The following is a 15,008-nucleotide window of genomic DNA, read 5'->3' on the forward strand; positions in this document are numbered from 1 at the left end:
TGTATTTCATAACAATGTTATAGTTTCTTCTAATGTTAGCAGAGCTACAAAAAAGCTGCAGGAAATCCAGCACCATTATCTAAAGACGTTAGTATATTTCAACCCAAAAATCTAGCAAAGCACAGCATAAAACGTGACATGAAATTAAGAGTACCCTACGCTCATGTCCAAAGGAATTATGGCATTTTTATCAAATATAATATTAGGCTCATTAAGATTAAAAATGAGCAATGCCACTACATTACACAGGAAAGGCGATGTTTTTAATGAGTGATGTGACTATTCAGCAGGTGATTGATTGGTCACATTGTATGTTTGCTTCACAGTTGTTGGTCAGAGTAGCACGTCCCAGTTTCGGGGGAAAAGAAAACGTTGACTAGTTGGGAAAAGCAGAGCCAAATACCCGATGCTGCAGCGCAGGTCAGACACCAGGCTAAAATTAGTTTGATAATCACCAGTTGGATGCACGTTTTACCGCTGTCACAGTGTAAAACAACCAATTGTGAATCTAGGCCACCTCACCAGGCCCTGAAGGAAGGACAAGCATGTCAGAATTGATCTTGGCATGTTTGAGAGTGTCTGCCACGTGCTCCGTCATGATCACGATCCCCAAAAATGAGTCCACTCTACCTAATCGTGCAGGTCGTGGTCATGCTTCAACATGCACTTACTTATCAAGGTCACCACAGGACCATGACCACCTAATCTGGCAAAGGGACCACCTTGAAAGAAGTGTTTTGTAGTCTGGTCCTGACACAAGTGGGCCGGTTGCGCCTGCAGTGCCAGTTCTGGACTTTCATGGCCCACAGGTGCATCAGTCGTTTTATTTGGTGGATAATCAGTGTGGCTCGGCAGGGTGGAAGAACAGCTGAGCAAAATCATTCGAGCTGGTGGCTTGTTGTCCGGGCACCAGCAGATCCAAGCAGCCGTTTGCTTTTAGTGGTTAACATCTACTGACACACACAGACAGACAGACACAATTAGAAGGGTGTGCGAAGGGAGTCAGACAGACGGACAGGGAGGAAGACAGACAGACACAGAGAGGAATGCTGTGTGCTCAGATAAAACTGGGAAGGAAGTCTGAGTGGGGTTGCCATGACAACCACACCCTTCACACCCTGCCCCGCACCCACCCCACGCACATGTACTCACACATAAACACATTTACAAGTCCAAAGCAGCGACATGGGAAATGGTTGTGTGTGATTATTGTGGAGTGTGTGCAGATAAGAAATTGTTTTGCGCAGCTTGACAATAAAGAAGCCCTGCAGCTCACTGTCGTAACCCTGTGTGTGTGCGTTAGTGTGTGTGTGTGTTCTCTGTGTCGATTTCTTCCTGCTATTGTCAGTTGTGGCATTTGTACAGTCATGTTCCTGTGTGTTTCTGTGTGCATGTCTGTGTGCATGTCTGTGTGCGTGGGGTCAGACTGAGGCTGAGCCTAGCAGCCACACAGTAGCTGTGCTTCCATCTCACTGTCAAGCGAATTTGGAGCAAACTTTTGAAATCTTGCAAAAAACTAAATAAAAAAAAATATATATATGCAAATTAGATGCATTTCCATCAAGTGGTTTGGAGCAAATAAACACATAAGATGTGACAAATAGAGAAGAAGAAGTAGAGGTCACAAACCTGAAACACAACCGTGTGTTTCTCAAGAAGAAGAACAAAAAGGACAAGAACAAGAACAAGAAGAAGGACAACAACAACAAACATCTGCAAGAGGAAAATGGAAGGAGGAATGTACCATCAGCGGAACAGCCTCTGTTTCTTCTTCTTTTTGTGGGGAATCAGCTGATCAGTCGTGTAGGTTAAATGTTGGCTACACCTGACTGTTGCTCAAAATGGTGTTTCCATCTCCCAATAAGCGCTTTAACTCTTTTTCAAAAAAGGCAAAAACCACCACCTAATAGTTCAAAATATGCGTGCAAATACTTTGATAGTGCTGCAGGATAATATATAGTTTGCTTTTAATTGAGTCCTGTTCAACCTTTTGGCATTTCCACCACATTAATTTGTTGCCGTCATTGGCCTGAATGCAGCCTCACACCGTGTCTGCACAGCATAACAGAAGCTGCACATTAGCAGAGGTAAAAGCAGCTTCAGCCATCAGTGTGTACACAGGATGTGTTCAGGCACATTATTGAGTGTAGGTCACCTACATTTTGGCACACAATTAGAGCTAGACCTATTGATATATATCGATATATTGCTCATATATCAATATATGTCTATATATATATATATATATACATTCAGACGTACCAAACAAGTTTGAAATATTTAGAAACAAGTGTGGTCTTTTTTGTTTTGATATGCGTTTTCAATTTATGCATAAAAATCCTGACTGGAAACGCTAGAAATTTGAAAAAAATCTTGATATGTTACAAAAAAAGTTGGTAAAGTTATGATAAAAGCTGACACGACTTCCTCTGAAGAGATGAAAGCATCGGATCTTTGTGGAGCGGCGAGGACACTGTAATCTTCCTCAAATGAATGCATAGAATGAAACCTAATAAATGGCATATTTCTACAGTGGTCCTACGTTATGTTTTGCGTTTTACATCAAAAATGCTGAAATCCACCTCCATAATGTCTCTGTGTTTCAGTGTGTTTTCTGTGTGTTTTCTGTGTGTTTGCATGTGGTGATCAACCTTTACCCATCACGCCCCATCACCTGAGGCACTGAGAGGAGGCCTGTAGAGACTCTACTCTGTCTCTTGTCGCTCACACACACACACACACACACACACACACTGACGTGCACAGACATACACACTCTGGACATGCAGTGTCACCAGCAGCAATGAGCCAGCCTTTCATACTGACCCACATAGAGGAGAGAATAAAAGGAGGTAGAGAAACTGGGGTGAGACAGAAAGAGAAGGGGAGATTGAAAGGCGAGCGATAAAGAAACAGAAGTGGAGCAACAGAAGAATAGAACGTATTTGCTCGATCATACTAAATAAGAAAATGCTGACAGAGTCTGTCAGGACCTGAAGGGTCCGCTTGAATGTTTGAGCTCCACACATTACGCCATATTGAGATGAAGACTGTAACATCCTGCAGGTTTAATCTACAGCTGGAAGTTTTGGGTTTGTGTCACCTCGGTCAGTTCCGACCGAGGACTGTGAAGTCCATCACATGATCCCTCACTGGCTTCTCACCTGCTAACACTGCAGGTTGTGTTCGCTGAATTGTACAGGTGCTGTGAAATAACCCAGGGGGTGTATTCACTAGTGCTGGGACGATACGCTAATATACGGATTCTATACTGTCACGATGCTTTGGTTCTGATTTAATATGTATTGCAGTTCTAGAAGTATTACAATTTGATATAACAATTTATTGCCTTTTTGTTGCTTTTTTAACACTAGACCATACAGATAAAAGTGGTAAAGGGGTAAAGTATTTGCAGTTGAGGCTGAGCAGAGTTGTGCCTGTCACTGGTGTCTTTGGTTTGTTTCAGTTTGTTGGTCAATTGAATTATTCATCTACTAACTATCAAAATATGGATTCATGATGATTCTGTTTTTACCAAACACTGATGCCATGAGGCACATCACCTGCAGGTCTTAATGTGTGTTTGGGGTGCTTCTAACTTCTCTCAGACTAAAGTTAGGACTGACATGCCTCTAAGTTTTCTCTTAACTTCACCAGTTAGGAACTGCTTTTGGCCTCAGGCTGTTTTTGTGAATGCAGCACGAGGACTCTGCAGTGGATGGCAAGTGCTTAACCCTTGTGCCAAACCACATACCAAATAATTTAAAATAACTGTGTCTACCTTACACCACCCCGACCAAAAAGTTCAGATGCTGTGTAAGACAGAAATAAAACAGAATGTGATAATTTACCAATCATTTTTGACATCTACTCAATTGAAAACAGCACAAAGAAAATGTATTTAATGTTTGACCTCATCAGCTTAATTGGTTTTTGTAAATAATGAATTTGCTGCAGCAACACGTTTCAAACAAGTTGGGACAGGAGCAACAAAAGACACCTGTTTGGAACATCCCACAGGTAAACAGGTGGATTGGTAACAGGTGATAGCATCATGATTGGGTATGAATCATCCTGGAAAGGCTCAGTGGTTCACAGCGAGGATGGAACGAGGTTCAACACTTTGTCAACACATGATTGTATAACAGAGATTAATACCTGGGCATGTCAGAGAACTGTTGTCAGTCAACACAGTTTGTTCGTAGATGATTGCATTCTCTGATTATTTCTGTTTAACACAGTGTCACAACTTTTTTGGAATCAGGGTTATAGAAAATGATTTTATAGAAATGTGTAGGTGTAGCTATAAATGGAAGTTTTTCAGTTGGGAATCTGTTACACGGCGATGGAAGTGAGTAATCACACCCTCTTATTGTGGAAACCCCTCTGTTAAAAAGCACTTTGCTGTTTGAGAATGTGTCTTAATTTCATCAGTACTTCTGTTATTCTATTTTTGGTCACGAGGAGACATTCAGATCCTCTGGAACACAGTTTTTTGAGTTTTTTTTTTTTTCCTCCGCTGTCAGGAATTAAATTCCCCATCAGCATAAAAAGGCTATAAAAAGTGTTGGTCTTCTTGGCCTTAAAATCCCCATATCAGTCAAACTGTGCTGCACAAACATTCAGCTAAATGCCTCTCTTAATAGAACTGATAAGTGTGTGCGTGTGTGCATGTGTGTGTGTGCACGTGCATATGTAAGCATGAGCTCATGTACTTGTGTGTCTGCGTGTGTTTGTCAGGTTGCCTTTGCCAGGTTATCTCTTACGTAATGTTCCAAAAATAGAGCAGATTCACCTGTAAGGGAATGAAGAGGGGAAAGGACACAGAGAAGGTAAAGAGCAATAGAAGAATGAATAGAGGAGGGGGATAGGAGACAGAAAGCTATAATGTCACCCTTTTATCCTTTTATTGAAACTACATACTGTCCATCTGAGTTCTTCAAACAATATCATGATATTGATAGGTGACTGTATTTTGGGATGAATGTGATATAATAATAATATACCATGAGATGATTTTGCTTTTATGATTTTTGATGCTATTCATGCCAAGTTAGCTCTCTCTTTAATGTCTCTGGTTTAATCTGATTAGCAGCTGTGTTGTGCAACCGTGTGCTGGATTGCTTTATGATAATATTATGTTTTTGGAGATTTGCATCAACCTTTAAACTGACATTACTGTTTATTTTATCTGTAAACACATTCTTTTCAGAAAACGTACCTTCAGATCACCTGAGTGGAAACACTGAACATTTGAAAAAAACCCTCAAAATATTGCTAACGGGTTTTTGTGGTTGACGTATTTAAAGATTGTGACTTAAATGTCAACTGAAGCTTCCACTGGAGAGACAAACAAATCATGTGGCACCTGCCTGGAACATTAGCGCTAATTCCTGCTTCACCTCCATCAATTAGCTCTCGATATTTGCATCAGAGCGGTGGATGAAAACAAACCTAAATTCACATTTTCATCGGCTGAGTGTCTGAAAAGTTGTTGGCTAAATTTGCGTTTTTCACTTAGTACATGCCAGTCAATAAGCACAGGCCATGGAGTTTCCCAATGTATGTCACTTAAATGTATTGTACTAAAAATGCAATTATTCTGAACCATAATCCCTCAATCCTGATGATACAATGATGCTGATTCATCTGTTTTCAGTGCTTGTAAATTAGCTCATTACTTTTGATTGAGCAAAAGAGTCAGAGGTAGAAGGGAGTTGAGGATGGAGGTGAGGTGTAGTGGATCCAGTGTCATAGTTCATTGGACACCACTGCTCTCTCTCTCTCCCTCTCTCTCTCTCTCACACACACACACACTCTCACACTCACTCACTGTTTTTTCTTACTTCCATTAACTGCATTCATTTCCTATAACCTTCATCTCATCACTGCTTTGGCCTGCCTCAAGCCTGATCTCAAACCAGGCCTAATCTCAAGGCAAATCGTAACTCTGCACTACCTACGTAAATTCAGCCTGAATCAAAAAACACACTCGCACACACACACACACACACACACACAATGTTACAGAGTACAGAGCTCAGATGTCTGGTGTCAGGTCTCCATTGCCGGTCATGTTGATTGGCATAATTACCTGTCCTGTGCTGTGAGTGTGTCGGGAAATAGCTGTAGGTTGATTCATTTTTTTTTTTTTTAGCCTCTCGAGATGCGATATTAGCAGCCTTTTAGAGTAATAATGATAAATGTTGGAGCAGATGGACAGGGAGGAAGGAGACGGAGGGTGAAAAGAGTGCGTTGGTTTCACCGGCTTCTCGGCTACAGGTGAGCGAAACTGTGGAGCGGCTGTCATGTCAACCTTCTGCATGTGACGAGGGATTATAACCAGCGTAACGCGGCTTTTCCTGTTAACCAGGAGTGAAACAAATCAATTCTTGAGGCGTTGCTTCATATAACTCAGCCTAAATGTCAGGCTGAAGTGGAATGGCTCTGACTTTTTTTTTGGTGGGACGCTGACAGGCTTTAGCGCAGGTGTTGTGGTGCTGAAAACGTGTAGCTGTTGCACATAACTCAAACGTGGAGAAATGTTCTTATAGATGAGCCTTCTTAGCTGTCACTCACACCAAACTGAAGCCAGTGTAAGTCACTTTTAGTTCATCTTAAGATAACTCAGTAAAAGCAACATGATGTCCTGTGTTAAATGACTTTTTGGCCATTACGCTGTGTGGTCAGTACTTCTGTTATTAAGTGCTAATTTCCCTTTCTTCTATTTATTCAAAATATGTGCATCTGGAGCAGACAATGAGTGTAAACTTGCTGCTTAAAACTCCTCTACTAAACATAACAATTACCTAACATAATCTGCAGAAAACTCAAACAGATGCATGATGTGACATATGGGACCGTTTCATACCAAGAAACTTATTTCTCATGTTCAATCAATTGGTTGTGAAAGTACAAGTAACCACATTTAATAGGAATAAATCAATTGTGCATGGTCTCTTAATTTAGTTCATCTTCTTGTAAAAAAAAAACAAAAACCCTGCCTTCTTTGAGCAAACATTTGCCTGCACAGAGAAACCGGCTTAACGCTAAACCCACACTGGTGCAGTTGTGTCTCTTTTGTCAACCAACTTCTCCCACATAATCACAACATCTTCTGCTCCACGAGTCAGAAGATGTTGAAGTCGATTCCTCCCACTTGCAGCTGCCTGTTGTTTCCGCGGCTCTTACTTTTGCTCTCACTTTATCAGCATTCATAAACGGCGCTGCCGAGCCGCGCTGAGGCACACAGCGGCCACGCTGGGGTTTTCAGTGCTGGTTAAACGAGAAAATTGCACCAGCGTAAGCTTGTTTGCCATCAGTGGTGCCACCCACCACGAGAGGCCTATTTTCTTCCCACCTTAATCACCTGAATAGTACTGAACTACACAAACGGTTCATTCTGTAGTAACTGTCAACCCCTCTGTGGTTACTGAGGCTTGTTTTATTAAGAAAACAGTGGAAGAATTACAGAGTTTGCATCCTCCTCAGTGTGCAGGCTGTGAATGAAGTCAGTATATGTGCTGCAGATGTCTTTCCACCTGAGGCTTCGGTCTAAGAAACTGCATTTACTGTCGACTGTAAAGTTGCTAAATCACACACACACTTACATACGGCAGATTCTCTACCAGTATAATTACTGGATGAGCTGCCAATGCTCCCGCTGTGCCGTTGTCATGGCAACGCCGACAACCCACCTCTGCTGGAAGAGGAGGAGGAGGAGGGGGAGGCAAAAAAGGAGAGGAGACAAGGGGGAGGATGAGAAAGAAGAGCAGAGGAGGAATGGCATAAGAGGAAGAGCAGAAAGAAAAGGGGAGATTAGAGGGGGAGGAGGCGATGGGAGGGGGCAATCTGAGAGAACTGAACGTGACGCGGAAGACAAAAAGGAGACGGAGCGGAGTAAGAGGAGAATAGAAGATGAGAGTGGAGGAGGAAGAGGAGGGCGATTAGTTCAAGAGACAGTAAAGGGAGAAGGGGTGAGATGAAGGGAACAGTAGAACGAAAGATCTACTCCGCCGTTCAGAGTTCAGTTTAATCTCCTCATCAGAGGCTTTAACACAGCGAGTGTCTGTTTCGCTCTGCTAACGTTTCTCCTGCAGGACTCGTTTAAATATTACATTAGCCGAGGAGACACTGCTTAATTCAAGATTAAGTCGATTTTAAGAAAATATATTTTGATTGTGCAGATGATCGACGAGTGCATTATTCCTCCATTATTTGAACTGTGCTTGACTTAAATTACTGCTTAAATATCTTGTCGAGTCTTGACATCCTCTTTTACTGTCGTGCATTTACTCATGTTCTTCAGCACAGTTTTGATGTACCTGTAAAACACTTGGCAGGACATTTACCTTTACACTATGGTATTTCTGTTCCAGTCTACATATCCTGGAAGATTTCAATGTCCCGAACAACGAGAGAGATTCCGGTCAAATATTATCCGTGTCTAAGTGACTAATGCGGACAACAGTTTCTGAAACTGGTCCAGTACTGATCGAGAGAGCTGCAGCCGGCAGCCACGAAACGAGCTGTGGTGTAATCCCACCAGGCGCACTGTCAAAGTACATCAACTAAAAGTGGTTGTTTTCGCCCCTGACAGGCTCAGGTTGTTATTCTAAGTGTCTGACAACATTATGGAAAGGATCCCTACAGAGATAGACCTTTTTGTTCGAGAGAAGGATCCTGAAAGGAAACCCTGGTTAATGTGTGTTACAACCAGTTGTGGAGTCTGTTCCACACTTCACTTACAGGCTGTTTTGTGTCTTGTTGAATGCATTTCCATCAGCTGGTTGGACTGACTTCAGAACATTATGATGAACTTTTTATTTGGAGGAAAATCAGACACACTCCAGGTGAAGGTGGGTGTACGTTCAAAGACGTGATTCGTGGGCGGAGGACACCTTCTTGGAAGTCGAGGTGGTCTGATAACAGTTTGTAACACCTCAAGTGAACATGTCGACCTTTTGCAACACTGATGAAATTTGATCAGAATGATAGCTAATGGGTTTTTAATTTGCTGCGAGTCATAACTCCCATAAACATCACAGTATCTCTGTTTCCATCTCACTTCTCATTCTCTACTCTTCCTCTGCTTTTAACTATTCCACTTTTTTGGCACGTAGACATCTGTATCTATCTTTAACTCAACAAATGATTATGTAACAGGCAAAAAGAAACTGACTATTCATGGCTGACAAGGTGTGATTTGTGTTACTTCACAAGGTAGTTTTGCTTTTTTAATGCTTTTAAGCGTGATTTATTTTTAGGTTGATGCACTTTTACTGCCTCTTTTGTCAACAAATCTACTTAAAATAGCGCTGAAGCAAATTGTGTGTGTGTGTGTGTCTGTGTGTGTGTGTGTGTACTGCAGAAAAACAGTTTTTTTATGTGTGTGTTTAGATTTTAGGAGTGCGCCTTAATGCCTGTGATCCTGTCTGCTTTTAGTAGATTAGGACTCACTCAAATATAATGGTGGCCCATGACCTCAGAGTGTGTGTGTGTGTGTGTGTTTGTGCGTGTGCGTGTACGTGTGTGTGCATTTGTGTGTGTATTTAATTGTGTGTTTCGTGAAGTCAAGTATGTTGATGTTGCTTTTTTTAGAAGGTCTGACTTTTCATCTCTGCCTGTTTGGCAACAAAACACATTCAGATACACAATTTCGTGTGTGTGTGTGTGTGTGTGTGTGTGTGTGTGTGTGTGTGTGTGTGTGTGTGGGTTTGTGTGTTGGATGTTCAAAGTCCAGTTGAACAATCAGGATCTCGTTTTCATACTTTTGTCCATCATTTCAGCTTCGTAGCAAAACATTTTTCTTCGTTTTCACTTCCTGTTTTCATGATTTTCAAAATATATTCCAACAGTCATCACATATCCTCAAACAAAACTCAGTCATAAAGAGGGTAAAGTGAAACAAAAACTTGAACAGATGAAGTGCAAACCACGAGCAAGCCTTATTTGTCTTTTACGTTAACTTCCTGCACACACGTCAAACATTCACTTTCTGCCTTTGGTTTCACTTCAAAATAAGTGGTTTCAATAAAACTGATCGTCTGACCGCTCGTGTTACTTCCCGTAATGGACTTGGTTCTATCATGCTGCCGTGTCCTCAGATTTCAGCGGTTGAGTAGAGCATATCCACGAGTTAGCAAAACTAAAGGAAGTCATCATCAAATCTACAAAATGAGATGTTGATGCTAAAAACTGTGAACGTCCTTGACAGCATTTCCACCAAAACGATACATTCATCATTAGACACATGACGCATGTGTGTGTGTGTGTGTGTGCGTGCGTGTGCGTGTGCGCGTGTACCCCTGTTCTATGTAACATATGTCCAGTCACCATACATCCTTGCCTTTGTGCTGTTGTCTCACCCACGCAATACTATTTTTATCCCTTGAGTCGTGAGGGCGCGTACCTGCAAGTGTGTGTGTGTCTGGGTGTGTCATCAGGTTACAGTGTGTGTAAATGGACTCCTCTTTGTCCTGGTTGATAATTTTAGACAGGCGGCCACTGAAACTTTCAACAGGGGGGTCAGATGCTCTGTACAACCTTTTCCACTGACAGACAGACAGACAGACAGACACACACACACACACACACACACACACACACACACACACATCCTTTCATTCCCATAATTACCAGTTTACTATAAAAGTCGTGCTCATCAACCACTCCACCTACTAATTCATCAATTCTGAATTTTCCATTTTCCAGATCTGAGAAAGTATGAAAGTTTGTGTGAAATTATGGAAAAAATACAGATGTTTGTTTTCTCCTGTACTGTACACACACACACACAATTTCACATATTTCAAAAACATGAAGAATAAAAAAAAATGCGCTTCACCCTTTTGTCAGAAAAACAGAATTGTCGGGGTTTTCTCTGAAGGCGAGTTTCAGTTTCTAATCCGGGCACCAAACAACAGTTTCAGTTTAGAGAGAGTGGTTGCGATACGTCATATTAACCCAACCGAGTCCACGTAAACATAACGATTAAATCTCAAGTATTTACAGGTAGTGCGTTTATAGTAATTCGTCTTCATCTTGTACTGTGTTAGTGAACATGAAACTCAGCTCTGTTTGCGCAGAGCAGGGGAAGCCATGACTAATACAGAGCAGAAGAAATGAGCAACCAATAGTCAAAAACCTGCTAAAACCACATACTGTCTCGTTGTGGACTCAGTCTCTCGCAGTGGAAAACGACACTGAAGTCACTGAATGAGTGTTAAAGCGTATTAAACTTTGATGAACTGTAAGACGTCTGTAAACACTGGAGTGATATTGATCTGAAAGGTTTCATATGGATCATCAAATGCAGTTAAATCAGATTATTGCAGAGTTTATGTTTCACCACCTTAATATGTGTGTTGATCCCCATGAAAACTTTAAATCTTTAAATGCTCATGAGTAAATAAGCACTGGTCAAAGTTAGAAAAACAAACACACATAGTTGTTATTTAACTCTGCAAACTCATCAGGACTGTGTGGGCTTGTTTTGATCACATTTGATTGACACTGCTAGTAGCATAGGGAAACAACGCCACCCACAGCTGTCATCACATTTTAATTCAGCTGTTGATCAATTCTGATTGGTGCAACTGACTACGTGGCATCACCTTTTCCCCAGTGAGAGGAGCACAGGCAGAAACACAAATGCAGAAGTCGCTTGAAATCATCGTGCTCTTGTCAGCCCCATCCCTCAAACACAAACAGGTTTTCTGGGCCTTTAAAGCCGATTTTAGCAGTGACAGATTTGTCTTTTTCTGCTTTAGCGAACACGAGATCAGTACATGGGGATGAAGGAGGCGATGTGAAGAAATCCAAACAGAGAAATACATTTAGATGACAGAAAATGGGAGGAGGAAGTATAGGAGGGCGAGAGTCAGAGCTGAAACATGGAGAGAGAGAGATGACTGCTGACTCATGCTCTGATAGAACGGATCTGTCTCTGTCCCTCTCTCGTCACCCCAAAGTGCTGCTGGCAGCCTCTCCTCCAAGCTGTTCCCACTTCTCCTCGACCGAATATCTCCAGCTGAACCCGCTGAAATGCGGTCTCATCACATGAATAATTAATTGACGTACTAAATTATGCTGAAATCTAGTTCTCTGTGTGATTTAGCCGCTCCGTGGCGAGAGCGCTGTGTCATACGTGAGGATGACAGTGTCGATTTTTGTCCTCGCTTTTCAGCCGTCTCAGGCTTTGATTGTCAATCAAGCTTCTGCTTTGTGTTGTTTTTAGGAAGGCGATCTCCCGCTCGGGCCTCCAGCACCTCGGCCCACCGCAGCCCTCCCTGCCTCCCGCATCCAACGGGCCCAACAAGGAGCTCCGTACCGGCGTGGACTGGACGGTCAGACATGCACATACACTCAGTTCACATCATTGATTATGAATAATGATCAGATTTGTTTGTATCTTTGTTCTCTTGTTGGTTTTCCTGCTTTCATATGTGTATTTATTGCATATATATATATTATGTTTTGCTAGATTTTGCACATGCAGACATGCACATTCAGGTTGAAAATACTGCACAAAAAGACAGTTGTCCCAGTCTCCGCTGTCCTTATTCTGTCTGGCTGAGTCACTGAGTGACATTTGGATTTTCATGCCGACAGATTTGTTAGCAGACTGGTTTACAGCAGCCGTATGCTCGTGTGGAAATCAAAAGCAGCAATTTTCTTTTTCAGTTTATGATCATTATTAGAAAATGTCTTGATAACTGAGCGTCTTGGGAAAGGAGGTTTAATGCGTTGGGACTTTATGGGATGTGACTTACTGGATTTCATTTACTTAATGCCTCACAAAGCTAAAGAGCCATTTTAAAACACTTTCCTCTAAAAATTCTTTGGGAAATGCCAAGTTAATATGGAAAGTGCTCAGAAAAATGCAAATTGAAAAGAAATGGGCAAAAAAGTGGAACAAAATTGTTGGTTGGCATCTTTATTTCAATTGAAATCCATGCCATCAGAATAGTAAAGCTATTTAAGACATGCAAAAATTCATGTTTGTCCTTTTCAGGGACTCCAAGGCTGAGCTTGAGCAATTTGTGGTTTTATGATGACAAACATCGAGCGTGCAATTTGGAGCCTTGCTGCCTCTTAGCTGTCAAACTGTCCAATGAAGGCAAATGCAAAACATAATCTTTTTTTTTTTTTTTTTAAAGAGTCTGCAATTTTGTAAAAAGCCCACATTTTGAAAGATTGGACATTATCTGTAATCAGTGACTCTCCCCCCTTAAATACTGTAAGCTGTAAGCTCACTTTCAGGCTGTTTATCACCTCCACCTGAACTCAACTATCTCTCTCTCGTTTTCAAGATTTGAAGATCAACCAGACGAGAAATGATCATTGATTTCTCTAAAAGACTTCCCTAAATGACTTAAAACTAGAATTTCTAGCATAATAACACAAAACATCTGTAAATCGCATCACAATTATTCAGGAAATCCACTGCAGATTCGTCCATTTTAATATGCAGTTATCACAAAACAATTTCCTGTTCAAACTGATTCTGTGATGATGGTCTGTGTTTTTAAAACAAGCTGAGCAGAAATAACTGCTGCCAACTTCTACCTTGTTCACAATGGGCCCGACGGAAGGCAGGCTTCTATTTTTATCTGATTCAACAAGAAAATGATGACTGTGACAGAGGGAGGTTTTTACTCAGGATCATCAGTGTAGGTGCATTTCCAATTTGGAGCACAGGAGGCTCTGGAAAGAAAACAAACAGGGCTTTTTGGGCATGAAAACAGCATCCAAAATACTTCAAAGTCACTGAAAAACAACCGGAATCCTGCATGATGAAGTTCAGAAACATTGGCACAAACCAGGATGTCAGTGTGGGAGATTTGAAGTCTCCGGTGATCCTGGTCGGCTCATGATCTGCCGTCCTTCCGTCACTTTTGTAGCAGTCTGCTTCACGGTATAATTAGGCGACGAGTGAATCATACATCCATAATGAATAGTAAATAAAATGCGCTGTATTATTAATTAAAAGTTGTAAGTCGACAAACTGTTGTCGGCCCACATCTGAGATTCCCCCCTGGCTCTGTCTGCAGGGACACTTCCACCACGTCATCGCTGGCCTTTAGCTCTCTGCACGACACACACACACACACACACACAGGCTCATATATAATCATTGTACTTAACCACTCATTAATAAACACTCAGGCATTGATTTACTACGGATTTATGGCCTCCTTTTAAGTGCTGATGAGTCAGAGAGTGTTTGTCCATAGTCAGGACCACTCAAAGGTTTCAGCAGAATGACAGAACAGCAGCAGAACTAAGAACTTATTTCCTGTATTTGCAGACGTTCCGACTGTGTGTGAGATCGCAAGTTATAGGAGGAAATGAAATGTTTACAAATGGCCATTAAAAGGGATTAATTGTGGCTGATTGACTGCTGTGGCAGAGACAGTTTTGGCTGTGATTTACCGTCCGAGATGAGCGCGAGACAGAGAGAGGGGGATTATAAGAAGATTAGACAGCTTTGGCTCTTCTCTGTTACCACAGTGCGGCTCTGTTTGGCCAGTTGGTCACTTATCATCACCATGTCAGCAATAGCTGTATGTCAATGAAAACAACTGGCAGGGCGACATGCAGGTGTTGCCGTTTCAGAGCATCGTGGTTAGTTGATTGTCAGGATTTTTTTGCTTTGCACAGACTCTTTATCTCGCTAACACAAAAGTGTTTTACTCTATGTTTAAAAACCCGAAGAACCACCACAAATGTTGACCTTCTGTAAGCTGCCGACAGTGTTTGCACGCGTATAGGTGTGTGTTTTCACCTGAATCTGTGGCTCCTGCAGTGTTTTGATTAGCAGCGCAGATTAACATGCACTGTGAAATTACCCACCTACTCAGCGGCGGCAATTATGTGCTTGACACACTTGTTGACCGCTTTCACTACGGAGTGTTTATGTGCATATGGTTGCAGGGTAATGTGACTGAAAATAATCTTGAGTGAGAGATGCACAAGGATAAGGTGAGTTATTATTGTGTCATTCT

At 41.7% G+C, this 15,008-nt stretch overlaps 1 protein-coding gene across 4 annotated transcripts in view; it reads left to right on the plus strand.

Annotated features, from left to right (window-relative positions):
• dgki (diacylglycerol kinase, iota) overlaps positions 1-15,008 on the plus strand; it is a 73,252-nt gene that overhangs the window by 22,799 nt on the left and 35,445 nt on the right. For all 4 annotated transcript variants that reach the window (XM_041964340.1, XM_041964343.1, XM_041964341.1 and 1 more), the window contains exon 2: positions 12,239-12,347. In XM_041964340.1, coding sequence (XP_041820274.1) covers positions 12,239-12,347 — 109 coding nt within the window. The remainder of the gene's footprint in view (positions 1-12,238; positions 12,348-15,008) is intronic.

This window comes from Chelmon rostratus, chromosome 22 (genome assembly GCF_017976325.1).
Source record: "Chelmon rostratus isolate fCheRos1 chromosome 22, fCheRos1.pri, whole genome shotgun sequence".
Classification (NCBI taxonomy): Eukaryota; Metazoa; Chordata; class Actinopteri; order Chaetodontiformes; family Chaetodontidae; genus Chelmon; species Chelmon rostratus.